The sequence below is a fragment of the Silurus meridionalis genome, chromosome 12, assembly GCF_014805685.1.
Source record: "Silurus meridionalis isolate SWU-2019-XX chromosome 12, ASM1480568v1, whole genome shotgun sequence".
Taxonomy (NCBI): Eukaryota; Metazoa; Chordata; class Actinopteri; order Siluriformes; family Siluridae; genus Silurus; species Silurus meridionalis.
This window is the reverse complement of record NC_060895.1, coordinates 14,379,232-14,398,150: the sequence shown is the minus strand read 5'-3', so window position 1 is coordinate 14,398,150 and position 18,919 is coordinate 14,379,232. Positions and strand designations below refer to the sequence as shown.

Here is an 18,919-nt window from a genome sequence, read left to right as displayed (position 1 = left end):
CTAATTTGCAAATGTCAGACTGATGCTAAAATGATAGAACTTTGGAGCACTACTGTATCATTTCACTTTTAATGATTAGATAACCTTTACTGTAAACTTTAATGTGGAGTTTATTATTGACTCTCTCTGTAAAACATGTCATACCTGTGCAAACCCCACAAAGAAGAGCTGGTCACTGGTAAGATTGACTGCTGGGAGTCTTTTCTCTTTTCCATTTCTCTGTACCCATGACCTGTATGCCTGCAAACACACCAAAATATCAATATTAATGCATGTTTAATAATAATCAATTATAGACATTATATTGAGCAATCTGTGTAAATATGCAATTAGACATCAACAGTAAATAAAAGGAGATGGAGAAATAACTTGCATGATAGGCAGCCTTTAAACCTCCATTGTCTGCAATGTTCTCTCCCAGAGTTTGTTTGCCGTTAATGTGTTCTCCGTTGATGGTGTACTGAGTGTACTGATCCACCATGCACTCTGTCCGATTCTTAAAAGCATCCACTGAGGAGTTCTGCCACCAGGGCCTGAGGTTCCCATCCTTATCATACTCTCTGCCTGTACAAAGCAAAAATATACATTTCATCAATAATGCTTGCATGTTTGTGTGTCTTTGTGTGTACGCCGTGTCTACATACCCTGGTCATCAAAAGCGTGAGTAAGCTCATGTCCCATGACCACACCAATGCCCCCAAAGTTTAGTGCTCTAAGAGACAGAATGAGACACTTAATTATGATATTAAAACTGATTTTCCAACCTTTATCCTAATATACCAATCAATAAACTTACTTGGGGTGATCCCGGGCATAGAATGGAGCTTGTAGGATTCCAGCAGGAAACACAATGCCATTCTTGGTGGGCATGTAGTATGCATTTACTGTAGGAGGAGTCATACTCCATCTAAAAGGGAGAGTGTGTGTATGTGTGTGTGTGTGTGTGTGTGTGTGTGTGTGTGTGTGTGTGTGTGTGTGTGATAGTTAAATAAAGCAAAAATTATAATTATACCAGATTTGCCGATTTTCTGAATTAGCATAAAGTCATATGTACACACACAGAAAAACTCACTGGTCTTTGTTTGGAGGTTTGCGCAACTGGTCTGCCATCACCCTGGCTGAGAAGTTGTAGAAGTTGAGCATATTTTGGAAAAAGTTGTCCTCAGAGACTTCGTACTGACAAAACAGTAGATCTGAAATTACTACATTTCATTTGCACATAATCCTTTCTCAGGAGATTTACCTCAGCATTATAATCTGGGTCTAGACATTTGTTTTCCTACCCCATCATATACTTCGTCCAGCTCCTTGGGGTCTAGGATGAAGTCTGGGAAACCGATCATATCATAAATGGCATCAGCCTAAATAAAGTTGAGAAAAACAAAAGATATATATTTTTTTTTAATCTTGAAAAACATGTTGTTTGGTATATTGGTGGACATACAGTCAAGACCACAATTAAAGTAAGCCCTGAAATTGTATAATAGTTATTATTACAACATAGAAATTTTACTGCATTTTATATACCCCTCATTATTTCACTTTTTAAATTTGCAAATTAAATAACTGAAGATGATTTCAACGTGAAACAAATTTCAACGATGATTTCTTAGGAAACAAGTCAGAGAGATCATAAAACAGGTGTTCTTCGTATATGTGGCCAAATAAATTATTTGGTACATTCTTGCAAAGCCTTAAAAACTGAAAAACAATATTATAAGTGGCCCAAACAGCCAGTTCTGAAATGCCATCCGATGGACAAACAAGACAAAGATCAACTTGACTGGAAGAGAAAAACAGAAAGAAGTACCCAAAGCATACCACCTCAACTTAGAACAAAAAGCAGTAGGTTCAGCCCACATGCTGCAATACTCATTAGATGGAACGTAGGTAAATAGATTTACTTATTCACCAGATTTAACTTATTCACCTGATCGGAATCCAATTAAGTACCATTGCACTACCATTGCACTGAAGGCAAAACACCACAAGAACAACTGAAAACAGCTCTAGTAAAGGTGTGGAAGAGCATCAGCAGGTAGGAAATCCAATGTCTCGTGGTATTTGTACCCCAGTGTTCAGTAAATGACTGCAACAGACTTTTTTATCGAGTATTAAAAATGGACTTACAATTTGTAAGTCTATTAAAAACTTTATTTCTTTAAACAATTACATTAAATTGAAAAGTTTGCAGTTTGAGATCATATTCATTAGTTAAAAATCTGAAGTAGACAATTACTTTCTATTTATTTATGGACCTGACTGTGTTTATTTTAAATAGTATAATTTCTGAAGAGAAATAGAGGGCAGATTAACAGGAAAGAGATTTTCTGTTCTATGTAATATCCACATGCAGCCCTCTTAAATCCAAGGTCTGAGTGTATGTTTTATTTGGGGCTGCCAGCTTGTGTTCCCTCACCTTGTCTTTAGCAGCTTGTCGTGTCTGTTCATCCATCCAACTGAGGTTGTCTAAAGTATGTTTAAAAGCAGTCCGGATCTCGTTGATCATCCCCTCAGCCTGCAGAAAGAGTAGAATCATTACGTTTCTCAAAAACCTTTATGTAACAGAGCATTAATAGCATAAATAGACCTTTATAATCCAGGGTGTAGACAAATATATGGGCATAAAGCATATAGTGTAGTTCACATTACAGCCACATAGTGGTGGCAAAGAGTCACTACTGATGATGTAAAAGATAATGGAAATGACATCATTGCTAATTATCTTATACACTTGATGCAGTTTATTGTATAGCCATAAATGCAGACTCGAGTCACTATGGCCTCATTGAAACTCACAATCTCTTTGCTGTGTTTGTCAAAGGTGGCTTTAACAAACAGCGCGCCCAGAGCAAAACCCAGAGTGTCGTCCGTGTTTCCAATGCAGGTCTGCCAGCGAGGAGTACACGACTGCATACACAATGATATCAAAATTGAGGAAAGAAAACTTTAATATCTAAGGAAAACACACACCTGGAAAGAAGTCAGTCTTGTTTGGTGCAACACCTGACAAAGCTATTTTTATTCACCTTTTTGGTGCCATAAAGACTCTCCAGTAATTTGTCCTGGGCATTTTCAAAGCGCTGGTCGAGGCTAGATGCTCCTTTCTGCACCAGATTCCAAATCATGTAGTTATTCAGCAAACTATCGCAAGGAGGAAAAAAAAAACACGAAGTGAGTGAGAGAGAGAGAGTGTGTGTGTGTGTGTGTGTGTGCGCAGTTCATGTTAGCAAAACTGCAGACAGAGATCAGACCACACAGCAACTAAAACAGGCAAACTGTGCATTTATTCCACAGAGTGACAGAGGAAAAAACTAATTAATTATATACATTTCTAAACCTGCAAGTAGAAATATAATCTGATGAAAATGGTGATCTTATAAAACAGAAAGGTGTGAAGTGTACTACAGTCATTTTTACCCCAATTTATATCCCCCGTATTTTCAACGAGTTTACCAGGAACAAGCGCTTACATGTTTTTTTTGTACTGAGAGAAAAAGAAAAAACCCACACAAACAGAAAAGCCACAGCAATAACAATAAAGATATGATGAGATAATTTGTCACTTAGTCTGTTATGTGGGATATTGTTAGGCAATATGGTAAAATGTGCTCAAATGTTGTGTCAAAAGACTGCACTGATACTCAACCACAAATCATCACAAGTCCTAAAGTATCCTAAAAGTTATAGTGAAGTTTAATTTGTACAAATTCCTCAGCAGTTTTAAATTAATGTTAGATGTTTCTAGAATTTACAAACCTTGGACTCCATAATAGACTTGACACCATTATGTGTTTTTAGCTTTTTTTTTTTTTTTACTTCTTTGTGCAGTAAAAAAATCCTCTAAAATTATTAGTTACAGATATTGTAGATCAGAGATGCAACAACAATGCAATCTGATGATAGACATTTTTTTTTTATCATTATCAGTTAGTTGGTTTTCAAACTAAATATAAAGCACATATTAATATAATTACAAATTAAACAGAAAAAAATATATTTATATATATATATTTATATATTTAAATATGAAAATAATCATTATTTGTAGCCCTTTGGAGGATAGAGATATGGTTGACAAATACTGAAGCATTTCTTTAATGCATCGAAAATTGAACCTGTACCAGACAGTTTGTATTTCACACACACACACACACACACACACACACACACACACACACATACACATACACATACACATACTTGCGGTCAGTCTTGTTGATGAGGTCTGAGACCTGCTGCAGGTATTCCTTGGCATACACAACTACTGGCTCTGTATCATTCAGCTCCAGGGGGGAAAGTGCAGAGGTCAGGTAGTCTAGCCATTCCACAGCCGGTGCTAGTGTCTATGGGAAAGAAGATTGGTATGAACTTTTTCACAAAGCAATAAAAATAAATCATGCCTCATTTACACACGGTTGCTTAGCTTTAGGAAAATATTTGCTTGCTACCTGATTCAATCGCTTCAATTTATTCCTAGTCATGTTTCACATATTATATTAAGGAGGACTGTCACAGGAGTGTGCAAATCACCAAGAGGATATAAGCAAGTCAATTTTGCAGTTGGATTAAATATTGGACATGCAAAACAGCTTAGCAAAGAGGAACAAATGCCTATTAACACTGCCAGCAAAACAGATGAACACACTGGGCCGAGTGAAATTCTCAGAGGACTCAAGATGCACAATACCTACTGCTTCTGGACATCTAGGTATTAAAACACATGAATATTCCTTCATTAATATTCTCTATGGCTCTTAAAAAAGAGGCATGAAGCCTCAAAGCTTTTATGTTTTAACCTGACAATATTCCAATACCACATTTTTTTGCCATTATTTCAGAACCATCCAAATCTGCTTCTCTGCTGTGATTCCACAAACAAAGTGCTGAATATATAGGTGGAAAAGCTATTCCACCAGCCACACACCCTCAAAGACAATCAAACTCTCACACACACACACACACACACACACACACACACACACACACACACACACACACACGTTTGCATTCCAGAGCGCAAGATGCAATTCCAGCTGCCCAACCCTTATATATTTTACTGAAATTCTTTTCTGAAACACACAGAGTGCTTATATCTCACACAGCAGTCAACCTTGTCCAGGCTGTGGGAGGCAAGGAAGAGGGGGATGATGAATCGATAAAAATAAGCTTTTTTATCTTCAGCAGTAATAGAGGATGAAGATGAAGGTGGTAAGAAACAGAGGAAAGTGAATGATGCTTTCTTATTAAACTTAAGGAGCCAGAGGGCAACTGATTATTCCAATAATATGTGGATAATAAAAGAAGCACATGACTTGCTGAGCCCACAAAGCAGCAAAGAAAAGGCAATGCTGCATGAATTCTTGGACACAAGAGACTTCCTAGATTGCATAGCAGGTTTCATTAGATTTAATTTTAACTGGAAGAGCTAGGAGGAAATGAAAGATTATAGTAAAAATGACTTAATAATTCTACTCGGATAAAAACAATATTTGACTTCATCCAGTTGAAATGATGTATACTATAACAAAATACTATATACAATAACAATATAATGTATACAGGTAATTGACAGCAGTAAATACAGGTCTACTTAAAACAACCATTCAGTAGTCCCACAGTCTTTTGTTTCAGAAAATTGAAAAGCAGCAATACACTACAGACAAGGATGATTTCAGCCCAAAGATGGGATGTCAGGTTATAAGATCAAATCAATGAATACATTTAATTAATGAATTAAATTAGTAGTAATATTTTTTTAACATTAATCTTTATAATAATCTATTTTTTATGAATTGTTAACCTGACAATGACTAACACAATGTCATTTAAGTAGCTCTCGTTTATAACACACACAATAAAATATTTGCCTAAAATGGATGAGGGTCCGGTGATAGACAAAATAACTATTTGACCAGCAGTGCTAGTAAATTATAACAGCCAAATTAATGCTGCTTAAATGAGTGTACAAATCTTAGCTCCTTGTAAAATGTAGAATTTTCTGTCTCAAAAGTAGCAGTGCTGACGAAAATATGAAAAACTATAAAAAAATCTATAATCCTAAATCCCTCTAATAAAGAACAAATATAGTCTTGTAATGTATTTAATTTTAAAAGCATATTTAAACCCCCTTGGCGAGTGCTAAATACTGACTTTCTGAATTAGCTTGGTACTTCAGTTCTCAACAGAGAGGCCTCTCAGTTCTGGCCTTTAACAGAAACACAATGCCAAACAGGATGGAGGTCATCCCAAAAAGCCTTGTTTCACTTTAGCATTGTTTATACGTCTCACAAAACTCAAAATAAAAAAATAAAAAAATCAGAAAGCCAGGGAATGTAATCAGTGAAATAATTTCACATGCGGCTATTTCTTTGTCTCACACTTGCTTTTCTCTCATTCTACTAAACAACAACAAAAAAAAAAATTACCCTGTTGCTTGGCAACTGCTGCAATAACAATTAAAGGCCTTGAAAAAAAGATTCCTGGAAAAAAAAAAAAGGAAGAAGACAACGAAAAGTGGATCTGCTAAAGGAAATGTTCATAAGAGGGCATGGTCTCATATGAAAACAGAACAGAACAACGTGTCTTTAAGGATCTCATCACAGACAGACAGAAAAGAATGATTCACTGTCATCAGTGGTAAACAGTGAGATCTTCTATGGTAGCAGTTCACTAAGTGAGGACCTCCAGAAGTCCTTTAAACATATCCAAGGGATGCACCAATATTATTATTATTATTTGTAGTAGTAGTAGTAAGTATTATTATGTCTATGCTGGGCGAAATCACAACCTACCATTATCAAAAGAATCAGTTACTCTAGACTATATAACCATAAATATGTGGACACTCGGCCAATGACACCACCATGTTGAAAATCCCTTTTCTCCTAGAGCATTCTAAAAGAGACCTCACTAAAAGAGTCAGTGAAGTCAGGCACTGATGTTGGATGAAAAGGCCTGGTGCATATAAATAATGTCCAAAGAGACCTAATGCCTTCTGTCAGTAGATAATCCAAGAACAAAAAGCTCTATGATTACAAAAATAGTCAGAAAATTGTAAACATCTGAACAATAACCCTAATATTTGAAAACTCAAATAAACAGGCAGCTTTTGTATAAATAAAGCTGACTGAAGCCAGCACACACATCTTCCACCCTTCCTCTCATTATCCTCGTGCACACACCTGCAGCTCGGCGATGGTGATTTTGTGATAGATTTTCTCCTCGTCTCTGCGCTCATCCTGAGGCACAGTGATGTTGGCGAGTGCTGTCTCAAAGTCCAGAATATGCTGCATCTGGCTCTGAGTGGACTTTTTATCTCCTCCCAGCAACAAGCCTAGCTCCACCATGTAGTCCAGATATGCCTTTAAAACCTTAAAACAAAAATACACAATCAGCATAAGTGACTAAGTACAGTGTGGGTATAATCTAATAACTTGAGAGTTTGAAATTCTGCAGTTTAATCTGACTAATCTGTGATTCCATGTTGCCAAGTGCTTAAGTTCAGACCACCCAATAAAATCAAAGTAGGTAGAACATTCCTGAACAATAGAGAGGAGCAACTAATGCTTAGAGTTGCAGTCATAAACAGTCTAATGTACTAATGTGCATCCTGGTCCCAGACCAATAAACCAACAGAAAATGTCCTAAAAGCGTCCCAATAAATCAGGGGCAATGTCCACATATGCACATACACCACACCACACAATTACACCACGTCACACACAAAACTGGTTGCCATGCAAGCCCAATCCAGAATCTAGAGGGGGCGCACCACTGACAATAAAAAAACTCTACTGGAAGCCTATCAGAGCAAATGTGGTGTTGGCAAATGTGCATGATGTCAGATTTGGTTTGACTGCCTTTGGCTACAGGTCTCCAATTCGCTGTCACACCACCACAGTTCAATGGGACTATACAGTCAGAGGACAAAGGGGAAGCCACTCCTGTTTTGTGGAGAAAATAATCTCTTAACAGAGCAAAAGCAGTACCTCATGAGGTAAGTCAGTGTTGCTTTGAGTCAAAGTATTTTATGGCCCTATGGCCAATATTAGCCTTACATGTTCTGAAAATATACCTGAGACTTTAAATTCAAAAGTACATTTAGTGCCCCTGGTTGTATGGCTCAGAGACAAAGGGGTTCACCTGGCATCCTACATTGATGATTGGCTAATAAGTCAATCATATCAAGAAGCACAACAGCATAGCAAGCGGCTCTTATAGCACCTCAGAAGAATATTCCATTACGCCAGCCAATTGGCTGGCAGGTGCTACATGTGTCACAGAGGTGAGACTCCGTCTAAGCAACATCACCAAGACAGTGTAGATAAACCTCTTTTATTCATCCTTATAAAGAACCAGGAATATTTTGTAAACTAAAGTTCTCTCTCAATCATTGATCATTTTAAGCATTTGCATTTGTTGCAAAATTCTATATTTAAATGTAAATATTTTGCACCTAAACCCATTTGACCTGCAACACGAAATAAAAGAGCCACACAGAAGCAATACAACTGCTAATGCTAATATCAGTAGTACATATGCAGCTTTCATGAGTCAACTGCCACAATAGCACTACGTGTTTAACACGGGAAAATATCCAGCATATGCATTAAAGACTGAAAATTAACACATCTATCACGGATGATCAGTATGAGCAAGCAGCCCTATGTGATGACAAACTACAAACCATAAAAAGACATGATATTGAATTCTAATAATGGCAAAAGTTATTGTGCGACTAATCTAACACATGAGTCAAATCATTAGGTAACAGAGTGTCCTACCTTCTCATTAGTCTTATTGAGGTAATAATCCCGAGAGGGAAGGAAGAGTCCGGATTGATCAACCTAAAAAACACAGGTACGCAAACACACACACACACACACACACACACACACACACAGGTGAGCAAACAAATTAAAGCATTAATTGGCTGTAAAGCAAATACTAACAACATCAGTGTCATCTCCATTTCCCCAAAACTGTGAAAATGTTTGTTCATTTTTAAACCTGCCCTACAAAAGACTACAGTGTTTAGGGAGCCAGATTGGTAAGAAAACAGTCAGTCTGCCTAAAGCCGTCCAAAATCATGTATTACTAATAAATTGAGATATTTTATTTACAGTAATTTCCGGACCACTGAATTTGACAAAGATTTTTATTTTAAACATAAATAAGCTGCACCTGTCTGTAAGCCACAGGTGCCTACACTGAAACTAATGAACTTTACACAGGCTTTAATGAAAGAGAGTGTCTGTTACACGGTGCAACAGGTGAAATATGTTGTGGCTCCTTTAAGAGCAGAGCGGCATTTTGGGAATAGCCTGCGGGTGCATTTTTCCACTATTACTGCATGTGTGCAAGGTCGAGGAATATGTCCTTATTATTTTCTGATGCTCATTTCTAAGTTTCTTTGACTAACCCGTAACGCTGTTGCCAAGAATAATAAAAAAGCACGAATTTTGGAAACCTGTCTGTGCTTATATGATTTCTGTTGCAACTGGAGTTAGCGAGCTCTCCCTTCACCCAGACTCAATGCGCTACAACAACTTGTATCTAAACAGTAGCCTACCAAGAAAGTCATTGTTTACTGTCTTCCTCCTTCCTTTCACAACAATTTCTCTCTGGAGTTTATCTTTTGGCATCGTCGTGCGTTTAAAAAAAACGAAAGTTTTTTCTCCCGATGCCGTGCAGCTCAAAACACAGGTGAGGTGTGTTTTTTCGTTTCCGTTCGGAAATTTAATTGGTCTAATGTTATGGGGTTCAGTTTTTGGCTTGAAGTTTGTGAAACCGGGAAAAACCCAGGAAAAATTTATAAATAAGCCGCTTCGTTGTTTACGCCGCGGGGTTCAAAACGTGGGAAAAATGTAGCGGTTTATAGTCCGAAAAATACGGTAATTGAGTAGCGCAGGGAGAAAGAGAGATATCAAGACAGATAGACAGACAAAACATCAGAATTGTGAATGTTTATTCACACCAAATCTGTTCCAGCATGACAATACCCCTGTGCATAAAACAATCTTCATGAAGATATTGTTTACATGGGCTGGAGTGGAAGATCTAGAGTGGCCTCTTATAAAGCTAAGACCTCAACCATATTGAACACCTTTGGAATGAATTGGAACACTGACTGACTCCTCACTTCACATCAGTACCTGACTTTACTAACACCCTTGTAACTGAATGGCACAAATCTCCACAAGCACACACAAATTTACTGGAACATCTATCCCTGAAAGTGTGGAGTTATTGTGATAGCAAATAGGAACTAAATGTGAAATAATATGTTCAATAGCACATACCAATCGTATGGTCAGGTGACCACAAACCTTTGTTCATGCAATGTATAAGAGAGAAACAGTAATCCTTTTAAATGATCTAACCTTGCAATACATGCAGTCATCAGAACAGAGTGAATTTGTTTATTTGTCTTGATTTGTTATAACAAAGCTCTGGTTTTGGTGTATAAACTTTAAGCTGAAGGATATAATAACATTTCATCTTAACTCAAAATTAAATTAAGAAACTCAAAAGCTTTTAAAATAAACAACATAAATTACGCAGCCTTACATATGATTGATGATGCTTTTAATTCATTGTCAGGCTGAATTGGGTCAAGTCTAATACATGACATTTCCCTAAAATACTGCAATTAATCACAAGCTGAGTCGAGACAAGCTGACACTAAACCCTTGCCTCTTAGGCCAGGTGAAGTCAAAATAGAAAAAAATATATATATAATTAAGTAGTAGTTAAAGTAGATTAAAATTATTTTTATATTTTCAGACAGACAGATTTTGGTTCTACAACAAAAAGAAAAAAACCAAAAGGGACAACATGTGACCCTACTAATTAACACTTATTTTTTTTAAACACTATGTCTTCTCACTCTTTTCATAATCGACAACACTTGCATAAGATGCATGCACCTGAATTACGTTGCTGTTGGAGTTTTTAGGGTCCACGCTGACCCCCACACTGAAGAAAGGCTGGGCTCTGTATGGGCCTGAGACAGTTTTCAGGACCTCCATGAAGTTATCCTTTTCCCATGGTTCGGTGATGTTCCAACCTCCTGTCTACAAACATACAGTTCAGAAAAGGTTAGTGCAACATCTCCATTGAAACAGTGCAGTTCTTTGATTCTCTAGGACAGGATATCCACTTAATACATGACCCCTGGCTTTAGTATTTATGCTTAACTTTCTATGCATATGTAGTAAATCACTTATATATGGATTACTTGACTAAACACTGAATAGGGGTTAAAATGAAGTAAAAGCTGTGAGTAGACAGCAAACTCAATTAAACGCATCTCTCCTCAGAGAATATGAGTTCAGTCTAAAGACAGCTGAGCTAATTCATTCAATCACCATAACAGCCTCAACAGAGAAAAAGAGAGAGAAAGAGAGGGAGTGAGAGTGAGCGAGAGAGGCCATTCTAATCATTTTATTATTTCTCCGGTAGACACCCTCGTGTGTGGGGGCTATAAATTAGACACATACTGTTTGACACTCCACAAGGAATGGTATAAATCTCTGGAGAACAGTTTTAGACAGGAACTTAAATAAAGCTGACTAGGTTTCTGTGAATGCCTGTTAATTTTTAAATATGTGATCAGTTTGACTTTATAAATTTTAACTGTATTTAATGGATTCACCTGACAAATGCATTATTAAATGACTTTAAGAACCTTAAAACCACACCATCCGGAATGCGATTGAGCATCTCATATAACTCACAAGCGTGAAAGAGAATTTTCCTTTATGGAACATTAAACAGACAAGTTGATACATAGCTTACTCCTATGGGTTGCCAAATCTGATAAAAGATCTTGAATTCATCTGCAGTAATTCAAAAAGCAACTATAAATTATATTATTTACATCAAAGACAATATAGTATTTCAGAGGATATGGAGTAAATGGCTAACCAATTATCTGGGTACCGAATGAAAGATATTATATGGGGGCTTGTTCCGGGTCATTCAAGGATTTGATTGCACAAATCTGGCAACCTTAATATTTACTACAGTGTAAATACAAGTGGATATCAATACAATCGTATTTAAAGTTGTTTTCAGCAACCATGTGAACCAAGTAAAAAAGTTAAGTACCATGTTATGTTTATTACCGAAAGTTTTTATTCAGTCAGGAAAAAGAACAATTATTAGTTGAACCACTTCTATGAAGGATTTCAGGCCTAACATATTTTGCTATTTAAAGTGATTACCTGAAAAAAAAAAATTAAATACACTGTATCCATTTTCTCAAAAAGAGATACAAGAATGACATAAAGGTAAGATATTTTCTAAATATGTACAAATATAGATTGTTTATTTAAAATGAAAAAATTATGTTGACTAATCCAAATTTTAAACTTAGACATCTGTACTTTCAACAGGGTTTACCAAGCACAAGAAAAAAAAACCACTTAAGAGAGGTGCCTTGCTTCAATGACGCTGCATGTCCCTGTTCTATTAGTGAAATGAATCTTGGCTTCCAACACAAAATTTATCTATGGCAAGGTCACAGTTTACAAGGAGAAAAAAAAGGAGGGGAAGGAAGTCCTACCTTAGTGATGAGGTCGATGAGTGGCTGGGCTCCCAGATCCTCAATGCGCTGCTCATTCAGACAGGACAAGTAGTAGAACTGAGCCTTTTTCTCTGCTTCGCTACTCGAGTTAAAGGTGCCGTTCTCTAGAGGCGAAACATAAGACAGAGGTTGTTTGTACAGATGGTTTGTTGTAGGTCATGCTGCACAGAGAAAAATATTTACAGAAGTAGTACAGTAACTGCCCTTAGGCTTATAATGTAATTTTACCTATATATCGATATTTATCGATCTGTGTGTGTGTTTATATATATATATACATACACACACACACACACACACAATAGAAATTTTTCCTGTAATCCCCTATGATCTTTTGGCGTTCTCCAGTAACTGAAGCTTTTTTAGCTTTAGAACCTTATTAGTAGGGTAGAAGCTACACAAATGGCTATGGGAATGAGCATTGTTGTTATCCTCCAGAAACTGAGATCCTGGTGTAACCTTCTAAGAAGCAACGCTTTCCCCCCCCTGCAATTCACAATTCCTAAACAACAAGGTAAAGTGAAGTCTATGACATTTTTACTCCGTGTAATAGATTTTCAAATTGCAATGTCAAGGGGTGGAGTAACACTCAAAAGAAATCGCTTTCTGCTGACTCGCTTTCTGCACCTGACCTCACTGGGTCATGTCACTGTGATTGATGAAGAGAGAGTGTGTCCCACCTCAGTGCATAGCCAGTCACAAATGCTGGTAGCTGTGAGTGGATTCAAAATTGTGACCCCTGGCACAAAGAGATCTACATTCTAAACATGAGCTAGAGAAACACTGCTGCTCCAATGACACGTGGGATTGTGTATGTTCAAACAAGATATCTTGCTGTGCCTGTTTAGTCATGGTCTCAAGTCTTATGAGTAATCGGTGTGATATGGATGGCAAAAACAGCATTCAAGTCAGTGCTAAAATCATACAAAAATATAGAAAATAAAAACCCTTATCAGTACCATTCTTGTTTCTTGTCTTCCAGGTGCTTTTTTCATGATTATGATTTTAGCTGAATTGTGAGAGCAGAAATGCTATTACACTGTATATGTGTGTCTGCTTTATAACCCACGTAATTCATGTCCCTTGGGAGGAGGGAGGCAGTTCTGCAAGCGAGGACATCATGTGCATAGCCACGAGCAGCTGTTCCTTTCATCTCTCATCTGTCTTCCTTCGCTAGCATAATCACATTAAGGCACACAAGGCGGAATATTCCACTAATAAATTTACAGGCGCTCAGTGCCAGGCCAATTACCGGTCAGCAGGTACAGGCCAATGAAGATGAGCCAGAAGGACAGGAGGGGGGAGGAGGAAATAGAGGGAGGGTGAATGATCCCTCAGGTTGGCATTCTGCCATACACACTAAGGGCAATTCAAAACTGCAGTTGCAGTATACAAAATAGTTGCATGTTTTGTGTTAGCCAAGCAAAAGAAGACGAACAACCAGGTGCATCAGTACAAAAGAGACAAATGACTCTCCATGTCTCTCGTAGCAAAGCACAAATCATACAGTACATTTCTACAATTGAATCTATTACATTTGACTTTTACACCACCTACTGCTTTACATTCTTTTTCGCCATGTCTAGCCATATTTCACAGAGAGTGTCAGGAGCACCACCTCATACTCTCCCTCATTTAGCTGTAGGCCACGCTTCAGGATTGTGCAGGTGCTACGGGAATACTTTTCTCATCCACTGTTTACTGAAGCATTAACTTCCTCTCAGCATGCTTCATAGCCTAGATTATATCCTTTACAGGTTTACTACACACATCATCAAAGCAGCATGAGTCAAAAGTGATGGATGTAATGAATGTAAATTATAGAAATGGAACTTCCTTGTAATGCACACATTACAAGGAAGTATGACCAGAAATACTACATTCACATCTATCTTCAAAGCAATAACCCTTTCTTAGAGCTTGTGGCCTTACAGGTTTTACTTGATGATTATATGCCCACGATTGACGAGTGACACATATGTTTGGAACTTAACTTGCGTTTGTTATGTTCTTTATAAAAGTTTGTCTATTTAAAATCTCTGCATTCTAAACGACACTATACAGTATATCTGGCTTGTGTCTAGGCTTAAAAGAGATGAAAGAAAATTTCCAGATAGAAAAAAGGAGGCAGTGAGCAGGCCCAAAACAATTAACAGGCAATGTAAGTGCTGTATAAGGATGTCCTTATTATCACATTTACAAAGGTGTTGCCTAGATGAGTAATTGTTCCTGATCTTGTTCAGTCAGATTTCCTTGAATATATATGTACAGCACTTTTACACCCCCACTCCTCACATGTAATTTTTCATATAAAAAGGGAAACAAAAATCAGTCTCAAACATCACCAAGCTATATAAATGATATATATACTGCCAAACAGTCACATATCTAGTCTTTTTTGCTCACTGTGCACACGTGTATAATATATGTGTATATATATATATATATATATACACACACATATATATATATATACAGTGCCCTCCACAATTATTGGCACCCCTGTTTAAGATGTGGTCGTGGATTTAAAAAAATTCTCCTTTTTTTTTTAAAACAACATAGAACCCAAATGCAAAAAAAGAGAAAAATCCAACCTTTTATTTAAGTACATTACTTTGGTGGTAAAAAAAAAAAAAAAAAAAAATCACACATTTAGAAAAAAAAAAAATCTCCTCCTAAAACATTTCACAAGATTGGAGAACACAGAGAGAGGGATTTTTGACCATTCTTCTTTGCACAATCTTTCTAGATCATCCAGTGTCCTGGGTCCTCTCTTATGCACTCTTCTCTTTAGCTCGCCCCACAGGTTTTCGATTGGGTTGAGGTCTGGGGACTGAGATGGCCATGGGAGGACCTTGAGTTTGTGACTGCTGAACCACTTTTGTGTAGATTTTGCCACATGTTTTGGATCATTATCCTGCTGAAAGACCCAATGACGACCCATCTTCAGCTTTCTGGCAGAGGCCATCAGGTTTTTATTTAAAATATCCTGGTACTTCAAAGCGTTCATAATGCCATGCACCTAACAAGGTTCCCAGGGCCTTTGGAGAAACAGGCCCACAGCATCACAGATCCTCCACCATACTTCACGGTGGGCATGAGGTGCTTTTCGGCATACTCATCTTTTGTTTCGCCAGACCCACTTAGAGTGTTTGTTGCCAAAAGCTCAATCTTAGTCTCATCTGACCAAAGCACACGATCCCAGTTGAAGTCCCAGTACCGCTTAGCAAACTCCAGGCGTTTACGTTTGTGAGTGTTAGTGAGAAAAGGCTTTTCCTTGCATGCCTCCCAAACAGCTTGTTGGCATGTAGAGAGCGTCTGATGGTTGTTTTGGAGACTCTGTGACCCCAAGATGCCACTCTTTGATGCAATTCTGTGACGGTGAGCTTGGGAAATTTTTTACTTCTCTTACCATCCTCCTCACTGTGCGTTGTGGCAAGATAAACTTGGGACCTCTTCCAGCCTTGTTTGTCACTGTTCCAGTTGTTTTAAACTTCTTAATGATTCCTCTGACTGTAGATACCGGCAAGTTAAGGCGGTGGCTATTTTCTTGTAGCCATTGCCTGACTTATGAAGGTCGACACACATCTGCCTTACTTGAATGGTGTGTTCTCTTGTCTTTGCTATGTTGACAAATGGGTAAGAGAATTAGGCCTCTGTGTCACGTCATATTTATACCCCAGGAAACAGGAAATCATGAATTACTAATTAAAAGTCCCTAGATACCCTGACCAACCTTAGCAACTACAGAAAATATATAAAAAAAAAAAATTAAATTTTTCAGAGGAATTGTTAGGGGTGCCAATAATTGTGGGACACATGATTTCAAGTTTTTTTTTTCCCAAAATGTATGATTTTTTTTACCACCAAAGTTATGTACTTAAATGAAAGGTTGGATTTTTCTCTTTTTTTGCATTTGGGTTCTATGTTGTTTTAAAAAAAAGGAGAATTTTTAGAAGTCCACGACCACATCTTAAACAGGGGTGCCAATAATTGTGGAGGGCACTGTGTGTGTATATATATATATATATATATACACACACACACACACACACACATATACATAAATATATGCCCATGATCCCAAGAATACACAAATAATCTAATTATTTTGATGTCAGCTTTTCATTTAATTGATGCAATTAGTGCATGTATAGGATATGCAACCAAATATTTAATGCTAGTTAGATTAAGTCTGTCTGTTCCAATACTTTCCCACCTAAAATTTTGGTGGTCTACCACAAAAGGTGCCATGTTCTTAGTTTACACATCTGAATGTAACATCATGAAAGCTGGAATTCGGATTCATGACCTCATTATATACTGAACAAAATTATAAAAAAACAACACTTTTGTTTTTGCCCCCATTTTTCATGAGCTGAACTCAAAGATCCAATACTTTTTCTATGTACACAAAAGGCCAATTTCTCTCAAACATTGTTCACAAATATGTCTAAATCTGTGTTAGTGAACACTTCTCCTTTGCCTAGATAATACATCCACCTCACAGGTGTGGCAGATCAAGATGCTGATTAGACAGCATGATTATGAGTTGTTGATTGTGACCTGTGGAATGTTGGTCCACTCCTCTTCAATGGATGTGCGAAGTTGCTGGATATCAGCTGTCTGGGTGGCTGGTCTCAAACTATCTTGGAGGTGAAGATGCTGGCTGGGGAGGTCCTGGGCTGGTGTTGTTACACGTGGTCTGCATTTGTAAGTGCAGTTGGATGTACTGCCAAATTCTCTGAAACGCCTTTGGAGACGGCTTATGGTGGAGAAATGAACATTTAATTCACGGGCAACAGCTCTGGTGGACATTCCTGCAGCCAGCATGCCAATTGCACGCTCTCTCAAAACTTGAGACCTCTGTGGCTTTGTGCTGTGTGATGAAACTGCACATTTTAGACCAGCCTTTTATTGTGGCCAGCCTCAAGCACGCCTGTGCAATGCATACGCTGTCTAATCAGCATCTTGATATGCCAAACCTGTGAGGTGGATGGATTATCTCGGCAAAGGAGAAGTGTTCACTAACACAGATTTAGACGGTAACTAACTCACTCTCACCCAGTAGATGTTTGAGCATGGCCTGGTTCTGGTCCCAGATGCTGTTGAAAGTGCTCCAACGTGATCGTCCATCAGGAAGAGGGTTTTTGCGAATCCATCCACCGCATGCATACTGATAGAAATCCTGACACGGGTCAACTGTGCGGTCCAGAGACTCCACTATCTTACTAGCCACCGTCACACACGCCTCTGTGAGACACAGACTAAATGATGGATCTGTAAGAAAGGAACACAAGTGTGGCTGATATCAAGTAATACACATGATAAAGACTCTCATCGCTTGTGATAGCAGTGTATTATTCTATCCATTTGTTTTCTATAAAGTTATTTTCTGTAGACACACTGGACATCTATTAACATTTTGTGTGGTCAAATATGACTGTAGAGACAGAAATACCAAATAGCACTGCTGACCACAGTTGCATGTGTGTGAACCTTGTACTAAAATATAATAAGCTTTGTTTCATCATATAGCCTAGATATTTATCAACTAGTTAGTCATCTTATTGTGTAAATATGCACATTTACACACACACACACACACACACACACACACACACACACACACACACACACACAATGTAAATGAAGTGTCCTGAACAGACAATATCCTGTTATTTAAGATCAAGTGTAACAGTTGCTATCATTGCTTAATATTTAAACAAACGTGCTTCTTTTATGTGTTAGATTAATTTATTTTAATGTGTGTTTGATGAAAAACAAATAACTTTAACATGAAATTATGGATGACTTCCAATTTATGATGCAAGTACAGCTCACCTCCATATAGTTATAAACAATGCTTTAATTGAATCCTATCTATTTTAGTTTTAAAATATGAATATCTCAAAAAACATCTCTTCTAAAATATTTTCTTGGCTTTTCTTTCGATCTAAATACCTGCTAAATTCTTATTTAAAATGGTCAAAATGTAACACGCACTCACACATATCCCTGCCGCATATATGAACACATGCACCCTGAGACTACAAAGTGTGTATGTATGGCAGGCTCACCATTTTTGTAATGAATTCCCAGGGTTAGAGCACATGCAAAAAGTGACAACAGAGAGGCCACAAGTAAAGCAGCCAACACAATCTCCAGCTGAGTCCTCCGTCCTAATCCACCACACAACTGGACCCCTCCTTTCCGAAAACCCACCTGAGACACAAATATGAATTAGTAAATCTCATTCGATGAACAAGTTCCAGACTAGACATACAGTACACACACTGGCCAAAGAAAGATTCCTTATCAGCTTTT

The 18,919-nt window shown here is 37.6% G+C and overlaps 1 protein-coding gene across 6 annotated transcripts in view; it reads right to left on the bottom strand.

Annotated features, from left to right (window-relative positions):
* ece2b (endothelin converting enzyme 2b) overlaps positions 1-18,919 on the bottom strand; it is a 46,554-nt gene that overhangs the window by 3,650 nt on the left and 23,985 nt on the right. For all 6 annotated transcript variants that reach the window (XM_046862895.1, XM_046862899.1, XM_046862896.1 and 3 more), the window contains 16 exons: positions 18,673-18,817; positions 17,657-17,872; positions 12,572-12,696; positions 10,932-11,078; positions 8,787-8,849; positions 7,185-7,373; positions 4,204-4,346; positions 3,030-3,144; positions 2,800-2,910; positions 2,420-2,518; positions 1,284-1,361; positions 1,073-1,176; positions 797-907; positions 645-712; positions 374-564; positions 145-240 (listed from right to left, as the gene is read on the bottom strand). In XM_046862895.1, coding sequence (XP_046718851.1) covers positions 145-240; positions 374-564; positions 645-712; positions 797-907; positions 1,073-1,176; positions 1,284-1,361; positions 2,420-2,518; positions 2,800-2,910; positions 3,030-3,144; positions 4,204-4,346; positions 7,185-7,373; positions 8,787-8,849; positions 10,932-11,078; positions 12,572-12,696; positions 17,657-17,872; positions 18,673-18,817 — 2,001 coding nt within the window. The remainder of the gene's footprint in view (positions 1-144; positions 241-373; positions 565-644; positions 713-796; positions 908-1,072; positions 1,177-1,283; positions 1,362-2,419; positions 2,519-2,799; positions 2,911-3,029; positions 3,145-4,203; positions 4,347-7,184; positions 7,374-8,786; positions 8,850-10,931; positions 11,079-12,571; positions 12,697-17,656; positions 17,873-18,672; positions 18,818-18,919) is intronic.